General features: G+C 50.4%; 2 protein-coding genes across 2 annotated transcripts in view; one reads left to right on the top strand and one right to left on the bottom strand.

Annotated features, from left to right (window-relative positions):
* lmln (leishmanolysin-like (metallopeptidase M8 family)) overlaps positions 1–6,697 on the top strand; it is an 8,118-nt gene extending 1,421 nt beyond the window's left edge. Inside the window, exons 2-16 of the mRNA XM_027291282.1 lie at positions 519–622; positions 697–727; positions 850–932; positions 1,171–1,288; positions 1,366–1,544; positions 1,623–1,728; positions 1,899–1,993; positions 2,893–3,010; positions 3,237–3,344; positions 3,422–3,609; positions 3,702–3,834; positions 4,774–4,933; positions 5,022–5,152; positions 5,223–5,433; positions 5,803–6,697. Coding sequence (XP_027147083.1) covers positions 519–622; positions 697–727; positions 850–932; positions 1,171–1,288; positions 1,366–1,544; positions 1,623–1,728; positions 1,899–1,993; positions 2,893–3,010; positions 3,237–3,344; positions 3,422–3,609; positions 3,702–3,834; positions 4,774–4,933; positions 5,022–5,152; positions 5,223–5,433; positions 5,803–5,903 — 1,866 coding nt within the window. The 3' untranslated portion in view covers positions 5,904–6,697. The remainder of the gene's footprint in view (positions 1–518; positions 623–696; positions 728–849; positions 933–1,170; positions 1,289–1,365; positions 1,545–1,622; positions 1,729–1,898; positions 1,994–2,892; positions 3,011–3,236; positions 3,345–3,421; positions 3,610–3,701; positions 3,835–4,773; positions 4,934–5,021; positions 5,153–5,222; positions 5,434–5,802) is intronic.
* Positions 6,698–10,032: 3,335 nt separating this feature from the next.
* lacc1 (laccase (multicopper oxidoreductase) domain containing 1) lies at positions 10,033–13,569 on the bottom strand. The gene is made up of 5 exons (XM_027291120.1): positions 12,047–13,569; positions 11,475–11,653; positions 10,823–10,988; positions 10,520–10,745; positions 10,033–10,428 (listed from the first exon to the last, which is right to left on the bottom strand). The coding sequence occupies exons 1-5, from the start codon at positions 12,555–12,557 to the stop codon at positions 10,218–10,220; spliced, it is 1,293 nt and encodes a 430-aa protein (XP_027146921.1). The 5' UTR covers positions 12,558–13,569; the 3' UTR covers positions 10,033–10,217.
* Between the last annotated feature and the right edge of the window lie 38 nt (positions 13,570–13,607).

The raw sequence follows: 13,607 nt of genomic DNA, 5'->3' as shown, positions 1-13,607 counted from the left end.
AGATTTATTTACTTTATTTAATTTACATTTATTGAATTTAGATTTATTTACTTTATCTTAATTATTCTTTGTCACACAGAACAAACACACTTTATTCACACAGCACTTAGCAAACACAGGGTTTCAACAATAAACAGAAACATGAAGCAGATAATAGAAAGATAGAAAACTATCAAAATAAAATGAATAAAAAGCACAAGATGAACTAAATAAAACAGACACACACACACATGTATACACAGAACATCAACATGTACGTGGTGTTAAAGCCTCTCTACACAGCAGGAGGTGAACATGGTCACACAGTGTGAATACAACACACATGTGGACTGTGAGTGTAAGTTTGTGTCCATCAGTCAGCTGGGACAGACAGTGTCCTCTGCACAGAGTGTCCTCTGCACAGAGTCTCTGTTCCCGTGGTCGTCTGAGCAGGATCTCATGCAGTGGATGCTGAGCAGGTTGTGGAGCTGCTGCAGGAGCTCTGCACGCTCTCATGCTTCTGTCCTCGCCTCCTTCAGGTTGTTCATCATGTGCACCTGAAGCCCGAGCGCTTGACGAAGAGGAGCTCCCCTGACGACCTGCAGCTGAAGATCAAGATCATCTACGACTACAGCGTGGACCAGTAAGCATGAACGTGACCATCACTGTCTCCACAGTTTGTCTGCACTTTGTGAGTCCTCTGTTCTCTCTCCACAGACTTCCTGCAGACAAGAGGAGGCTGGTGAAGGTGAGGAACCAGCCTGAAGCATCTCTTTAGTGGTTTATCACTGATGGGTGGTGTTACTCCGCCCATCAGGTGGTGCTAGTCGTTGTCAGGAGCTAACAGAGCTGCTGCTGTTTCCTCCTCAGGATAAACTGTTTCCTCAGGCCATCGACTACCTGCAGAGGGCCTTCAGCGTGAGGCGCAGGGTGGGGCCGGTGCTGCTCAGCAGGTAGGGTGGAGGTACTCAGTGCTTCAGCTACATGCTCAGGTAGGGTGGAGGTACTCAGTGCTTCAGCTACATGCTCAGGTAGGGTGGAGGTACTCAGTGCTTCAGCTACATGCTCAGGGAGGGTGGAGGTAGTCAGTGCTTCAGCTACATGTTCAGAGAGGGTGGAGGTAGTCAGTGCTTCAGCTACATGTTCATGGAGGGTGGAGGTACTCAGTGCTTCTTGTCTCCGTCCTCTCAGACAATGTGCCACCAACCAGTACCTGAGGAAGAGAGACGACCCTCACCGGTACTGCCAGGACGCCTGTGCGGACGTGACCCGGTGCGGCCCCGTCGTTGTCCCACAGCACCACCTGCAGGTCAGGGAGGCCTACGCCTTGATGGAGCGAGCTGACAGCTGATGGTGGTGCTGACTCTTGTCCTGTTTCTCCTGCAGCAATGCAAAGTGTGCAGCGAGTCAGGGAAGTCGTGTGGCCCCTCGGGGCCCCCCGACGGCCCCGGAGTGGAAGGGTCCGACTTCGTGCTCTACGTCAGCGGCATCACCACCGAGCGCTGTGGACAGGAGAACATCGTGGCCTACGCTGCTTACTGCCAGCTGGAGGCGGAGCTGGACAGGTGGGGCAGGTGTAGCTTCAGAGAGTGTGTCTTCATCGTCTCAGGTGTGTCAGCTGATTGTCTTCGTGTGTCCTTCAGACCTGTAGCAGGTTACGCCAACCTGTGTCCCGCCATGATCTCCTCCCAGCCTCAGGAGTTTGAAGGGATGCTGTCCACCGTCAAACACGAGATCATCCACGCCCTGGTCAGTGTTTCATACGGACGCAGAGTGATGATTATTCAGAGTGATGATTATTCAGAGTGATGATTATTCAGAGTGATGATTATTCAGAGCGATGATTATTCAGAGCGATGGTTATTCAGAGTGATGATTATTCAGAGTGTGTGGATGATCGGTCCTCTTGTGTCCATCAGGGCTTCTCAGCAGGTCTGTTCGCCTTCTACCACGACGATCAGGGCAAACCTCTGACTCCTCGCTTCGCCAGCGGCCTGCCCGCCTTCAACGAGAGGTGAACACACCTGATTACAATATGTCTGTACCCTGTAAGTCTGCATGAAGTCTGCGTGAAGTCTGCGTGAAGTCTGCGTGAAGTCTGCGTGAAGTCTGCGTGAGGTCTCCATGAGGTCTGCATGAAGTCTGCATGAAGTCTGCGTGAGGTCTGCGTGAGGTCTGCGTGAAGTCTGCGTGAAGTCTGCGTGAGGTCTGCATGAGGTCTGCGTGAAGTCTCCATGAGGTCTGCATGAAGTCTGCATGAAGTCTGCATGAGGTCTGCATGAAGTCTGCATGAAGTCTGCATGAAGTCTGCATGAAGTCTGCTTGAGGTCTGCGTGAAGTCTGCGTGAAGTCTGCGTGAGGTCTGCGTGAGGTCTGCGTGAAGTCTGCATGAGGTCTGCTTGAGGTCTGCTTGAGGTCTGCTTGAGGTCTGCGTGAGGTCTGCGTGAGGTCTGCGTGAAGTCTCCATGAGGTCTGCATGAAGTCTGCTTGAGGTCTGCGTGAGGTCTGCGTGAAGTCTGCATGAGGTCTGCATGAGGTCTGCTTGAGGTCTGCGTGAGGTCTGCATGAGGTCTGCGTGAGGTCTGCGTGAGGTCTGCGTGAGGTCTGCGTGAAGTCTGCGTGAAGTCTGCGTGAAGTGCATGAAGTTTGATTTATCTGGTACCAGACAAACAAGCATGCTGAGTCAGAGACGCCTGCAGAAACCTGATCTGCTCGTTGATAATTTATTTTCATCGTTTTTGTGTCATTCTCGTCCCAAATGTCCAAACTCTGATTTCAGCTCCTCACGTACTCTGAATACTTTCTGCTGTCTTCTGTCCTCTTTGACATGAGACACGATTTCTAGAGGAAACAAGTTCTTATTTACACCTGTGTGTGTGTGTGTGTGTGTGTGTGTGTGTGTGTGTGTGTCAGCCTCGGCCTGTACCAGTGGAGCGATGCCGTGATCAGGAGGGTCAGCAGGCTGTGGGACATCAGAGGAGGGGAGCTGGTCCGACACCAGGTCCACGTCCTGGTCACTCCCCGCGTCGTGGTAAGACGTTTGACCTGACGTACGTGGGACGTAGTGTCGTCCTAAAGTCTGTGAGACATTTTGTCCAGTAAGAATCTGAAACACGACGCCGCTCTGAAGACGAGCAGACGGGTTTCCGTGTTCGGCCTTTTAAAGATGTGGTTTGTCTCGTCCAGTCAGACACACTGTACGTTTTTATTGAATAACCTGCAGTCCTTGTTGAGCTGTGTCCTCTCTTTGGCTCCAGGAGGAGGCGAGGAGACATTTTAACTGTCCCATCCTGGAGGGGATGGAGCTGGAGAACCAGGGCGGGACGGGAACCGAACTGAACCACTGGGAGAAGAGACTGCTGGAGGTGACTGTCTGTCCTCTGTCTGACTGTGGAAGTCAACACTGTCCACGTCCTCATCCTTTTTGTTCTTCCTCCCTCAGAACGAGGCGATGACGGGCTCACACACACAGAACCGGGTCTTTTCTCGGCTGACGCTGGCCATCATGGAGGACAGCGGCTGGTACCGAGCCAACTACAGCCTGGCCCAGAGGCTGGACTGGGGCCGCGGCCTCGGCTGCGACTTCGCCATGAAGAGCTGCAAGTTCTGGATGGACCGGCAGAGACAGAGGTCACAGTAACACGAGTTCTCCCATGACCACAGAGAGCGTCAGTCTGATGCCGTAGCTCACGGTCGCCTGGTTTTTGGTGTCTGTGTTTCAGGCGACTCGCTGTGACTCCGTACTGTGACACGGTGCGAGCGTCTCCTCTGCAGCTCACCTGCAGGCAGGACCAGCTCGCCGTGGCCGTCTGCAACCTGCAGAAATACCCACAGGAGCTGCCGCTGGAGTACCAGGTACACACAGATACTCTGACACCAAGTCCAAACTAAAACCATCCAGAACCGGACAGAACGTCTCTGGTCCTGCAGAGACAGAACGTCTCTGGTCCTGCAGAGACAGAACATCTCTGGTCCTGCAGAGACGGAACGTCTCTGGTCCTGCAGAGACAGAACGTCTCTGGTCCTGCAGAGACAGACGTCTCTGGTCCTGCAGAGACAGGACGTCTCTGGTCCTGCAGAGACAGAACATCTCTGGTCCTGCAGAGACGGAACGTCTCTGGTCCTGCAGAGACGGAACGTCTCTGGTCCTGCAGAGACAGAACGTCTCTGGTCCTGCAGAGACGGAACATCTCTGGTCCTGCAGAGACAGACGTTCAGACGTTTCCTGTCGGACCTCGTCTGTCCGATCGTTCTTCATCTCAAGCAGCGAGCTCTCCTGATTGGTCCCTCTACTGTCTGTATTGATCTGACGTGGATAGGGTTGCAAAGGGTGGAAAGTTTCTGGTAAATTTATAGAAACTTTCCAGAAACTTTCCATAGGAAGTTAAGCTTGGGAATTTTGGAAATATTCGAAATCAGAAACTTCATGGGAATTATGGTTATTAAACTTTGACAGGGACTTAAATTTAAGTTCCCTGTTAAAGGGCCAACCTTCAATTTAGTAAATTCCCAGTTTGTTCCCAGGGAAAGTTTCCAACTTGGAAAATTTCTGGAATTTTGTAACCTGAGAAGTGGAACAAGGTTTGGACCAGATTCAGACTGAATAACTGTTGTTCATTATAATCCGAAGAATACATTTCTACGATTGATTTCCAAAGATATTTAGTGTGTGTGTGTGTGTGTGACTGTGTGTGTGTGTGTGTGTGACTGTGTGTGACTGTGTGTGACTGTGTGTGTGTGTGTGTGAGACTGTGTGTGACTGTGTGTGTGTGTGTGTGCGCGTGTGTGTGTCAGTATTTCGACAGGATCCCGGACGTGGATGCTGACCAGCTGTCGTTGTTTGGCGGTGCCGTGGAGATCGCGGACTTCTGTCCCTTCAGTCAGGAGTTCAGCTGGCACCTGAGCGGAGAGTATCAGAGGAACTCGTACTGCAGAGTGTCGGAGAACCAGCCAGGTACCCCTCGCCTCACACCTCACCCTGCTGCTGTCAGCACGGCGTCATGACGGTGTCAGCGAGTCAGTGTTTCTGTGTGTGTGTTCAGACTGGTGGAGGAACTATGGAGCGGAGCAGTACGGCCCGGACTCGGTGTGTCTGTACCAGAAGTCGGCCTTTGTCATGGAGCAGTGCAGCAGGAAGATGACGTACCCGGACTGGGGCTCCGGATGCTACAAGGTGCCGTACCTCCAGCCTCACACGTTGGCCGTGGCCTCGTGCCTTGACTCAGACTTGACCCTGTTTGCAGGTGTGGTGCTCGGCTCAGGGCCTGAGCGTGGACGTTCAGGATCGCTCCTTCCACTGCGCCCGCAAAGGCCAGCTGCTGAGCGTCAGCGTGCGAGTCCACGACTGGGTTTACAACGGCGTCCTGGTCTGCCCGGCCTGCACCGACTTCTGTGAAGACTGCCCTCTGCCCCACCAGCTCCCGCCCATCAACACGTCCAGGAGTAACCCCATTGGTCAGTTGTTTTTACATGTTTACACGTTTAGTTTCTGCTGCTTGACCAAAGGTTTTCCAGAACCTGTTCAGAAAGAGTTAGCACAGAAAGCCTGGAGTTAATAACCGTCCTCTGATCGAGACATTTCATATTTATTCATCCACATAAACTTTGAACTTTGCTAACAGTCGAACATCGAGCGGCTTCTTGCTCGCTCACTTCCTCCGTCAGCAGCTCCAGGTGTGGACAGTTTACTTGACTGAATTATTCCTTTATTTAAAAGATGGAAGACGCCCTGTCGAGTGTTTGACCATCAGCTGCGTCACTGTTGTTTGTTTGTTTGTTTGCATATTTCACGTTTGTGTGTTTGTGTGTTTGTGTTTGTTGCAGACCCGTGCTCCAGCTCTCCAGGTCTGGCCGTCACTTTGTGGCTTTTGCTGCTCAACTTGCTCCCCCTAGTGGCCGGACTGCTGCTGTGCCACTGCAGCTGATAAAACACACACACACACACACACACACACACACACACACACACACACACACACACACACAAAGGTAGCTGGACATTTTACTGACACACACACTCCTTCCTCCTGCGTCTTTGTTTTCTCCATCTGTCACTCCTCAGGACCTCCACCCCTCGGCTCCTCCTCCCACCGTCAGGGATTGTTAATCTAAAACAGTTTGAAGCTTTTGTACAGACGATCCTCAGCGTGGCTCCGGCTGTGGATCGTCCTGCTTCATCGACATCGCTTCTTGTTTCGTGTTTCTGTCGTGACGGACGGCGAGCTCTGTGAATCATCCCCCTCCATCACTACAACTTCCTGCCGTCTCCGAGCAACAAAATCACAAACCAGAAGGAAGCGTGACGTCAAGAGTCGCCGCCTGGTGCTTACTAACAGGAAGGGGATTGTAGCATCAGTGTTTTTCTGCGTCTGGACTTCTTTTTTTTTTTTTTTTTAATTGTACTTTTAAGCTGAAAAGTTCAGTGTACTTCCTGTGACTGATCTGTGCAGTTTGGTGACACCTGGTGGCAACAGGAAGTCACTGTTCATACTTATTATTCTGACGTATTCCAGGAGTTTCAGCGCGCTACTCCTCCCTCAGTTTTGGTCGCACAAACACAAATAAGGTCTCAAATCGACCGGCTCGGTCAGGAATGTTGAGCTGTGACTTTTCTCAGAGTTTCACCAAACGGTTTCACCAAAAATCACCAAAAACCAAGTTTACAATGGGTGTGTATTGGTAGAATGTTCCAGAGCTAGAGTGGAGAGGGAGAGAAACATTTGTCAAAAAATACATTTGCAAACGGCTCTCGTGGCCACAAATGTCACTCTACAGAAATAATTTCTACATAGAAACGTAGGAAAATTCGTGGGCTACGCAGCGATATCACTGCTGAAGCTGTCAGACTTATAGTTTTGGCGGGAGACGCACTGATGCTCCAGGATCACCCACCGACAGCCCCATCTACTCCCATGTAAACTGGAGAGGAGAAATTTCCCAAAGGAGCACGGGGCACCTGTTCTTTCTCTCTCTCCCCAGGTCACATTTTTTAACTTCACACACTGAAATTCAGCATTCACATGGTCGACAACATGAGGATGCTCACGGTCATTTGGGCTTTTTGATACCACCTACCGTTTGGCATTAGTGTCCACTAGTTGGAGGGGCTTCATTTAGAGATTTTCTGTGTCTCTCAGCAGTCACTCACACACAGACAGAGCACAGCTGCAGTTAATGCTCTGACCTGCAGCTGACCCTGGTTGCTCGGCAACCTCAAGCTGCCTTTGACTGACTTTGTTGAAGTCTCTGTGCTGCTGCAGTGTCTGTAATAATGTCTGTCAGACACAGTCTAGTTATTTACACCTTTTCTAGTGTAAATATGAATGTGACTTTCCTCAGATACAGTTTGTGTTTTTTAGAGGCAGGTGTCATGAGTGAGTGACTTTTAACTTTTTGCTTTGCAGAAGATTTTGTGTTGCAAACTGGATTCATTTTGTTTATCTCGGGAGAATTCAGATGTTTTCATTTAAAACTCAGCAGAACAGAGCAGTGATCTGTTTCTCTGTGAAACACAGCAGCAGTTTGGAGTCAAAGGTTCCAGTTAAATTATCAGTTACACGTTTGAAGCTCGGCACACGATGAAATCATTCCTGCAGTATCAGAATGTGTTGCATCCGTTCATTGCTGGACTCAACTGGTGTAAGACAAACAAAAGAAAAGAAATGTCATGTAGACGTCAACCTCAGCTATCGTCTCATGATTAACCTGTTGGGGCAATGACAGATGTCTTCTGGGTGGTGATTAGCTCATAGTTGTCAGACCGTAGTCGATGTGTCCACGTGGGTCACCTGTCCAACCGAACCTGCTCAGACTGGATTGATCCGTATTACTCTGACTCCAAACGGAGTCATAAAGTTTAAACTCTAAAACTGATCCGAGGTCTGAGTTCCCTCAGCACAAACACACACACTGCTCACACTCCAACATAAGCAGAGCCACTTCTACAAACAAAGTCTCCTCAGGCCGACGTGTGTTTGTGTGGCAGGGAACTCGAGGTCCAGCACACGGCTGCACGAGCTATGTCACTTACCTCACCTGGCACCTGCAGCCAAAGGCCAACTGAGCCAGTCTCCACAGACAGTGTCTAATTTAAATGACTCATCCAGTCGTGTCGTCGTTGGGCCTCGAGAACAAACAGATGTGATCTGACGTGTCTCTTCAGAGAAGTTGCGGGTCTGCCGTTGGTTGCTTTGTGGTGTTGGTTGATGGTTGATTTGTAAACTGAGCTGCAGCCCAGATAAAATATAGTAAAGTTATTTTTAAGCTGGAGTTCAGTCTCTTTTAGTCAGTGATCAGTTTGACGCTCGCTGCAGTTCGTTAACCATAGAGAATAGCAGACGTTCTCATTTTATTCAATGATTTGAACAAATGAAGACAGAAGACATGTTGGACAGACAGACAGACTGTTGTCAGAGGAAGAATAAGCCATGTACATTGGGACAATGAAAACTTGAACAAGCCATAGTTAAAGTTTGACGATGGAAGTGATTGACAGATCCAGACCAGCTGATCGTTCTGTTATCGACCACGAAGAAATTAAATCCCCGACACGACGTGTCACTAATTCATCAAAGCTGCTGATTGGATAGAAAGTCGCACTAACCCAACAGGACGTCCAGTAATCAACAGGTTTAGTGTTTGAGCTGAGGTGGCTTCAGCAGCTGAGCAATAAAACAAAGCTGCAGGGACGGGACTGATCCAAGTGTTTGTAGATCATGTTGGTGCCAACAGAGCTCCACGTCGGACTGTTGAAGGGTCAAAGGTCGGAGCAGCAGCTGCAGGTTGTTCTGTTTTTAAACGGTTGGAGGAAGGTTGCGTTCACTGTCAGCGTGTTCATTTGAACTCTTTGTTTCCTGATTTCAGACTTCTGATGCACTCTTGTTGTAATGTTCTCCTCCTCTAAATATAAATCACATGTCCAGCTCACATTTGTGTATGGAGGCGTTCACCTCCACCTTCAGCTACGGAGACAAACTGACTGTGGACAGACAGGTGCTCACAGCACTCTTTAGACAGGACTTAGGGACTCGACGTAGAAAGACAGTCAGTGGACCACTGAGTTGACATGTTTCATTCCTGATGCTGGATTCTGCGTCTCGCTCTGTACAACAGACTTTTATTTATTTATTGAATCAACAGCAAGTCAAACAAAATGAGCTGCATCTGTTCAAAGTCGTATTATTATTATTTCTGTTCCATAACTGATTCTTTCAAAGGGCATTTCACCTGGAGCTGACTCAGCTGGTCGCTCGGCTGCAGGACGTTGCAGCTGTTCAGAGACTCTTTGCATTAATGGACGGACGTTTTTCTTTGTTAATTTATTTTTAGAAAAAGGGCTAAAAAGAGCTTTTTAAGACAAATCAACAACTCTGAGATATTTGTCAAAATAAATGCTGTCTGTATCCCAGAGACTCCGACTGTGTGCTGTCTTCTTTAAACTGTGCAGCCATGATGCATTGAACTTTAATGCAGGACGAGGATGTTTATCAGAGTGAAGCTCCCTGAATATGAATTTAGTTTGTGTTCACGTCTCCTGTCACATTTATTTTATTGGTTCAAGATATTGTTTTGGCACAGAGAGCGCTACAGACGGACGGACGGACGCTGCAGCGAGGACTGAGCTGAATGACGAGTCCATCCTGTTACAACCAGAAACAACAGAAAGGAATCAAATGTGGAGATAGAGAACAAATCAAGAAGTCCTCGTGAAGCTTTGGTGACCAAACCTGGACGTAGTCTCCGTGACGTCCCCGCAGACTGTCTAAAACTTGGATGTAGTCTCTGTGACGTCCCCGCAGACTGTCCAAAACCTGGACTTAGTCTCTGATCTCAGCTTCATGTGAATATTTTCTGCCTCTGACAGTAAACTGAACTTGGCGTCACACTTTCTGCATGAGTTGTTTGTGAACGTTACCGTGAGGTTTGCAGTTATGTAATGAATCCACAGCGTTGGTGTTCCCGTCGTCGTCTGGCTGCACCTGAACTGCTCGTTACAGGCTGATGAAGAACAGCTGCTGAACTTGATTTGTTCAATAAAAGTCACTCAGCTGGAACTTTACCAGTGCAGTTTCATTTATTGGACATTAAAATGAAGCTGCTTTAACAGAAGAACAGAACTTACTAATTGTGCAATGTGCTGAGGTGACACAGTAAATGTCCATCATGAGGACACAGACGGGCTCTGCTGTGTTTCTACCTGCTGATGATTCAGAAGACCAAACCACACAAGCGGCGTCCTGTCAGACCGCCTCGCCTGTGGGAGGTCGAGTCCGGTGCGCCGTGTCCTTGATCCACAGGAAACCCACCTGGGTGCCGAAGTTGGGTCCGTCTCTGCAGTGGGAGAAGAAGGCCTCGGGGTGACAGGAAGTGCAGGGTGTCACACGGGGGCGCTCCGTCACCGCGTCGTCGTGGATGTTTTCAGGCAGGATGCCGCCATCCTGAAGGAGAATTCTGGGGAATGAGACAGCAGGTGGTCCGGACCAGGTGAGACAGGTGATCTGACCGGATCAGTGCGGATATGGACCAGTACTCTGAGTGCTACCTGTTGGCGAGGCGGATGTTGACGTGCGGCTGGGCTGACTCTGGATCGGGCACACAGTCTGGATGAATGCGTTGGAAGTCCAACGCCTGATCTCTCTCCAGGGTGAAGCAACACGCCCCCACTGACGGCCCCACGGCCACCACGATGTCGCTCACCTGGCAACCGAACTCCGTCACCATGGCCTCCACCGTTGCCATAGCAACCCCCATCAGGGTTCCTTTCCAACCTGAGGACCGGTGAAGGAAAGTAAGCACCGTGCTTTCACATCTGAGGAGGTCTGGACTTTCAAAAGGAAACATCTACCTGCGTGAGCGGCTCCGATGACCTTCGACACCGGATCTGCGAACAGGATGGGCATGCAGTCGGCTCCCGGAGCCGCCAGAACCACCCCAGTCCGGTCGGTCACCATTGCGTCGTAGCTCTCCGGCTCGTCTTTCCCCAGAACCCAAACATCGCTGGCGTGGTTCACCTGCAAAAAACAAACAGGCCAATGAATCCAGAAAGGTTCATGAAGTGAAACTCAAGTATGAATCACTTTGTCACGTTTTCATTGGTCGATTTTTGAGTGTCTGGTCTGGGGCTCATTCATTAAACTGGTGGATACTTGAATGATGTTTGGAGACATTTGAGGATGCGTCTTATGTTTCTATTAAACTGGTCGATATATGAATGGAGTCTGGTTTGGACTCTTCTGTTATGTTTAAGTGAGTGCAGCCTGTTCTCGATGATTCCAGGAGCAGTCCTGGAACACTAAGAAATATCACATGTACAAGAAGAGGCTGTGCATGAAGCCAGGAACCAGCAGGTGGCAGCATTTACAAGACAGACGCTGCCTGCACATGATGTTGTTGGTGTTGGTGTTGTTGTTGTTGTTGTTGTTGGTGGTGGTGTAACCACAGGTTAGCACCTTAGATTACATTAGACAGGTGTGATGTACAGAAGCAGACCTACACACCTTGACCAGACGTAGAGACTCCGGGTGGAAACCAGCATGGAGGGCCAGTCTGCGCCTGTTCTCCCGCACCACGGCCCCGGGGTCCCTCCTCCTGCTGCTGCTGAACAGATTCAAGGACGACAGCGTCGGGATGTAGGACACACCGCCTGTCCGAGTGCTGAAGCCGTGACCGAAACAGTCTGAGAGACAGACAGAGAGTTTGTTTGACGCTGACACAGAATAACCTGTGAGGGACGTCTCAGAGACCACGTCCAGGTTTTAGACAGTCTGCGGGGACGTCACGGAGACTACGTCCAGGTTTTAGACAGTCTGCGGGACGTCACAGAGACTACGTCCAGGTTTTAGACAGTCTGCGGGGACGACTCAGAGACTACGGCCAGGTTTTAGACAGTCTGCGGGGACGTCACGGAGACTACGTCCAGGTTTTCGACAGTCTGTGGTCTAAATAATTAGATTTTATTACATTATTTGATATTATTTCTGAATGATGTGTTCTGTAGTAAACGTTTGCAGAACGTTTCTATAACGTTTCTATAACGTTTCTATAACGTTTCTATAACGTTTGGTCTTACCTGGGATCAATGTGGACTTCAGGACTGTGACGTCACCCTTCAGCGCAGGAAGCTGCCGCAGGAACGCCGACACCTGTTGTTCTTCTTCTTCTTCTTCTTCTTCTTCGTGCACTCTGTGACCAGGTGAGTCGGTGTGGGCGGAGCCTCTGCAGCTCGGACAGGTGACGTCGTTCACCTCGTAGTCAAAGGTGTACACGGCCGTGAAAAGCTGCTCCTGGTACACGCGCAGCACATCTCGACCCTGCGGGGTCGTGAGGACCCGGACCGAGCTCAGGTCCAGCTCGTCCACGGTCTGCTTGAACCGGTACAGACACTCCGCGGTGGATCCGGAGTCCAGCACGCGCACGTTGTTGCACGCGCTCAGAGTCCCGCATGACAGGCTGCGTTTGTCACGGGGGCTGCTCCCGCACAGCAGGAAGACATGCGGGGCCGAGGCGGAGTCCAGCAGAGACGCGCCGGTGCACGCTGGACTGCAGCCGTGGATCAGATCCAGCAGCACGGCCTCACTCATCGCAGACAGTCGGCGCAGACACGGAGCCACGTCTGACCCACGGCCCGGGTGTGACAGCGGAACATGTGTGCTGAAGAACCCGCACAGGGACTTCCTGCGCCGGCCTCCTGCAGCTCGCTCCGCCCACACTGGAAAGCCCTGACACGGGCTGGAAACTCTGAGCAGAGCCGCTTCCTGCACCGTGCCGAGCACAGCACGGGGGCCCGGGGAGCAGGGCCGGGTCAGGACGTTCCAGGGCCGGGTCAGGACGTTCCAGGGCCGGGTCAGGACGTTCCAGGGCCGGGTGTGTGCGCTGAGATCATCAGGAACTCAGAGTCATGACACATGTCTGTAACACGTGAACTCACCTGACTGAAGCATGCAGGAAGTTCCCCGAGACAATAAAACAATAAAACAAAGAAACAATAAAGGAACAAAGGTGGACTTCCTCACTGTGGTTCAGGTGAAAGGAACAAGAATCTGAGCGGAAAACACATGATACAGACTGTCTAAAACCTGGACGTAGTCTCCGAGACGTCCCCGCAGACTGTCTAAAACCTGGACGTAGTCTCCGTGACGTCCCCGCAGACTGTCTAAAACCTGGACGGTGTCTGAGGTGGTTTGTGGTGTAGGAACATGAATCTCTAAGATTGTCATCAGACAGGATGTTTGTCGATCAGCAGGTGGAGCCAGATCTCCACCTCAGCCTCTTCATCATCTTCATCCTGTGTGGAATAACATGGAAGTCCCCCTGCAGACCTCCTCAGGTGGGCTGGTTCTGGATGACCCGGATGTTTGCACAGTTTATGAATACACATGAGCGTACACTGTTTCTGTACATACAGAGGATCCATCCTGACAGAAGCAGTCGTAGATTCAGGTTTGTCTTAATACAACATGTGAGAGGGACGATGTGTCCTCACTGAAGTGAAGACACAACCTGCAGTTCCTCTAACGTCCACTTGAGGCTGGCTCCAGAAGTGAGTCAGTCTCCATAAGTCCCCATGTCCAAATGTCCAACTTCACAGCAGAAATAAACATGTTTACAGCCTGGTACAAAAAACAGTTTTG

Source organism: Larimichthys crocea, chromosome XVIII (genome assembly GCF_000972845.2).
Source record: "Larimichthys crocea isolate SSNF chromosome XVIII, L_crocea_2.0, whole genome shotgun sequence".
Taxonomy (NCBI): Eukaryota; Metazoa; Chordata; class Actinopteri; family Sciaenidae; genus Larimichthys; species Larimichthys crocea.
This window is presented reverse-complemented; position numbering and strand designations above follow the sequence as displayed.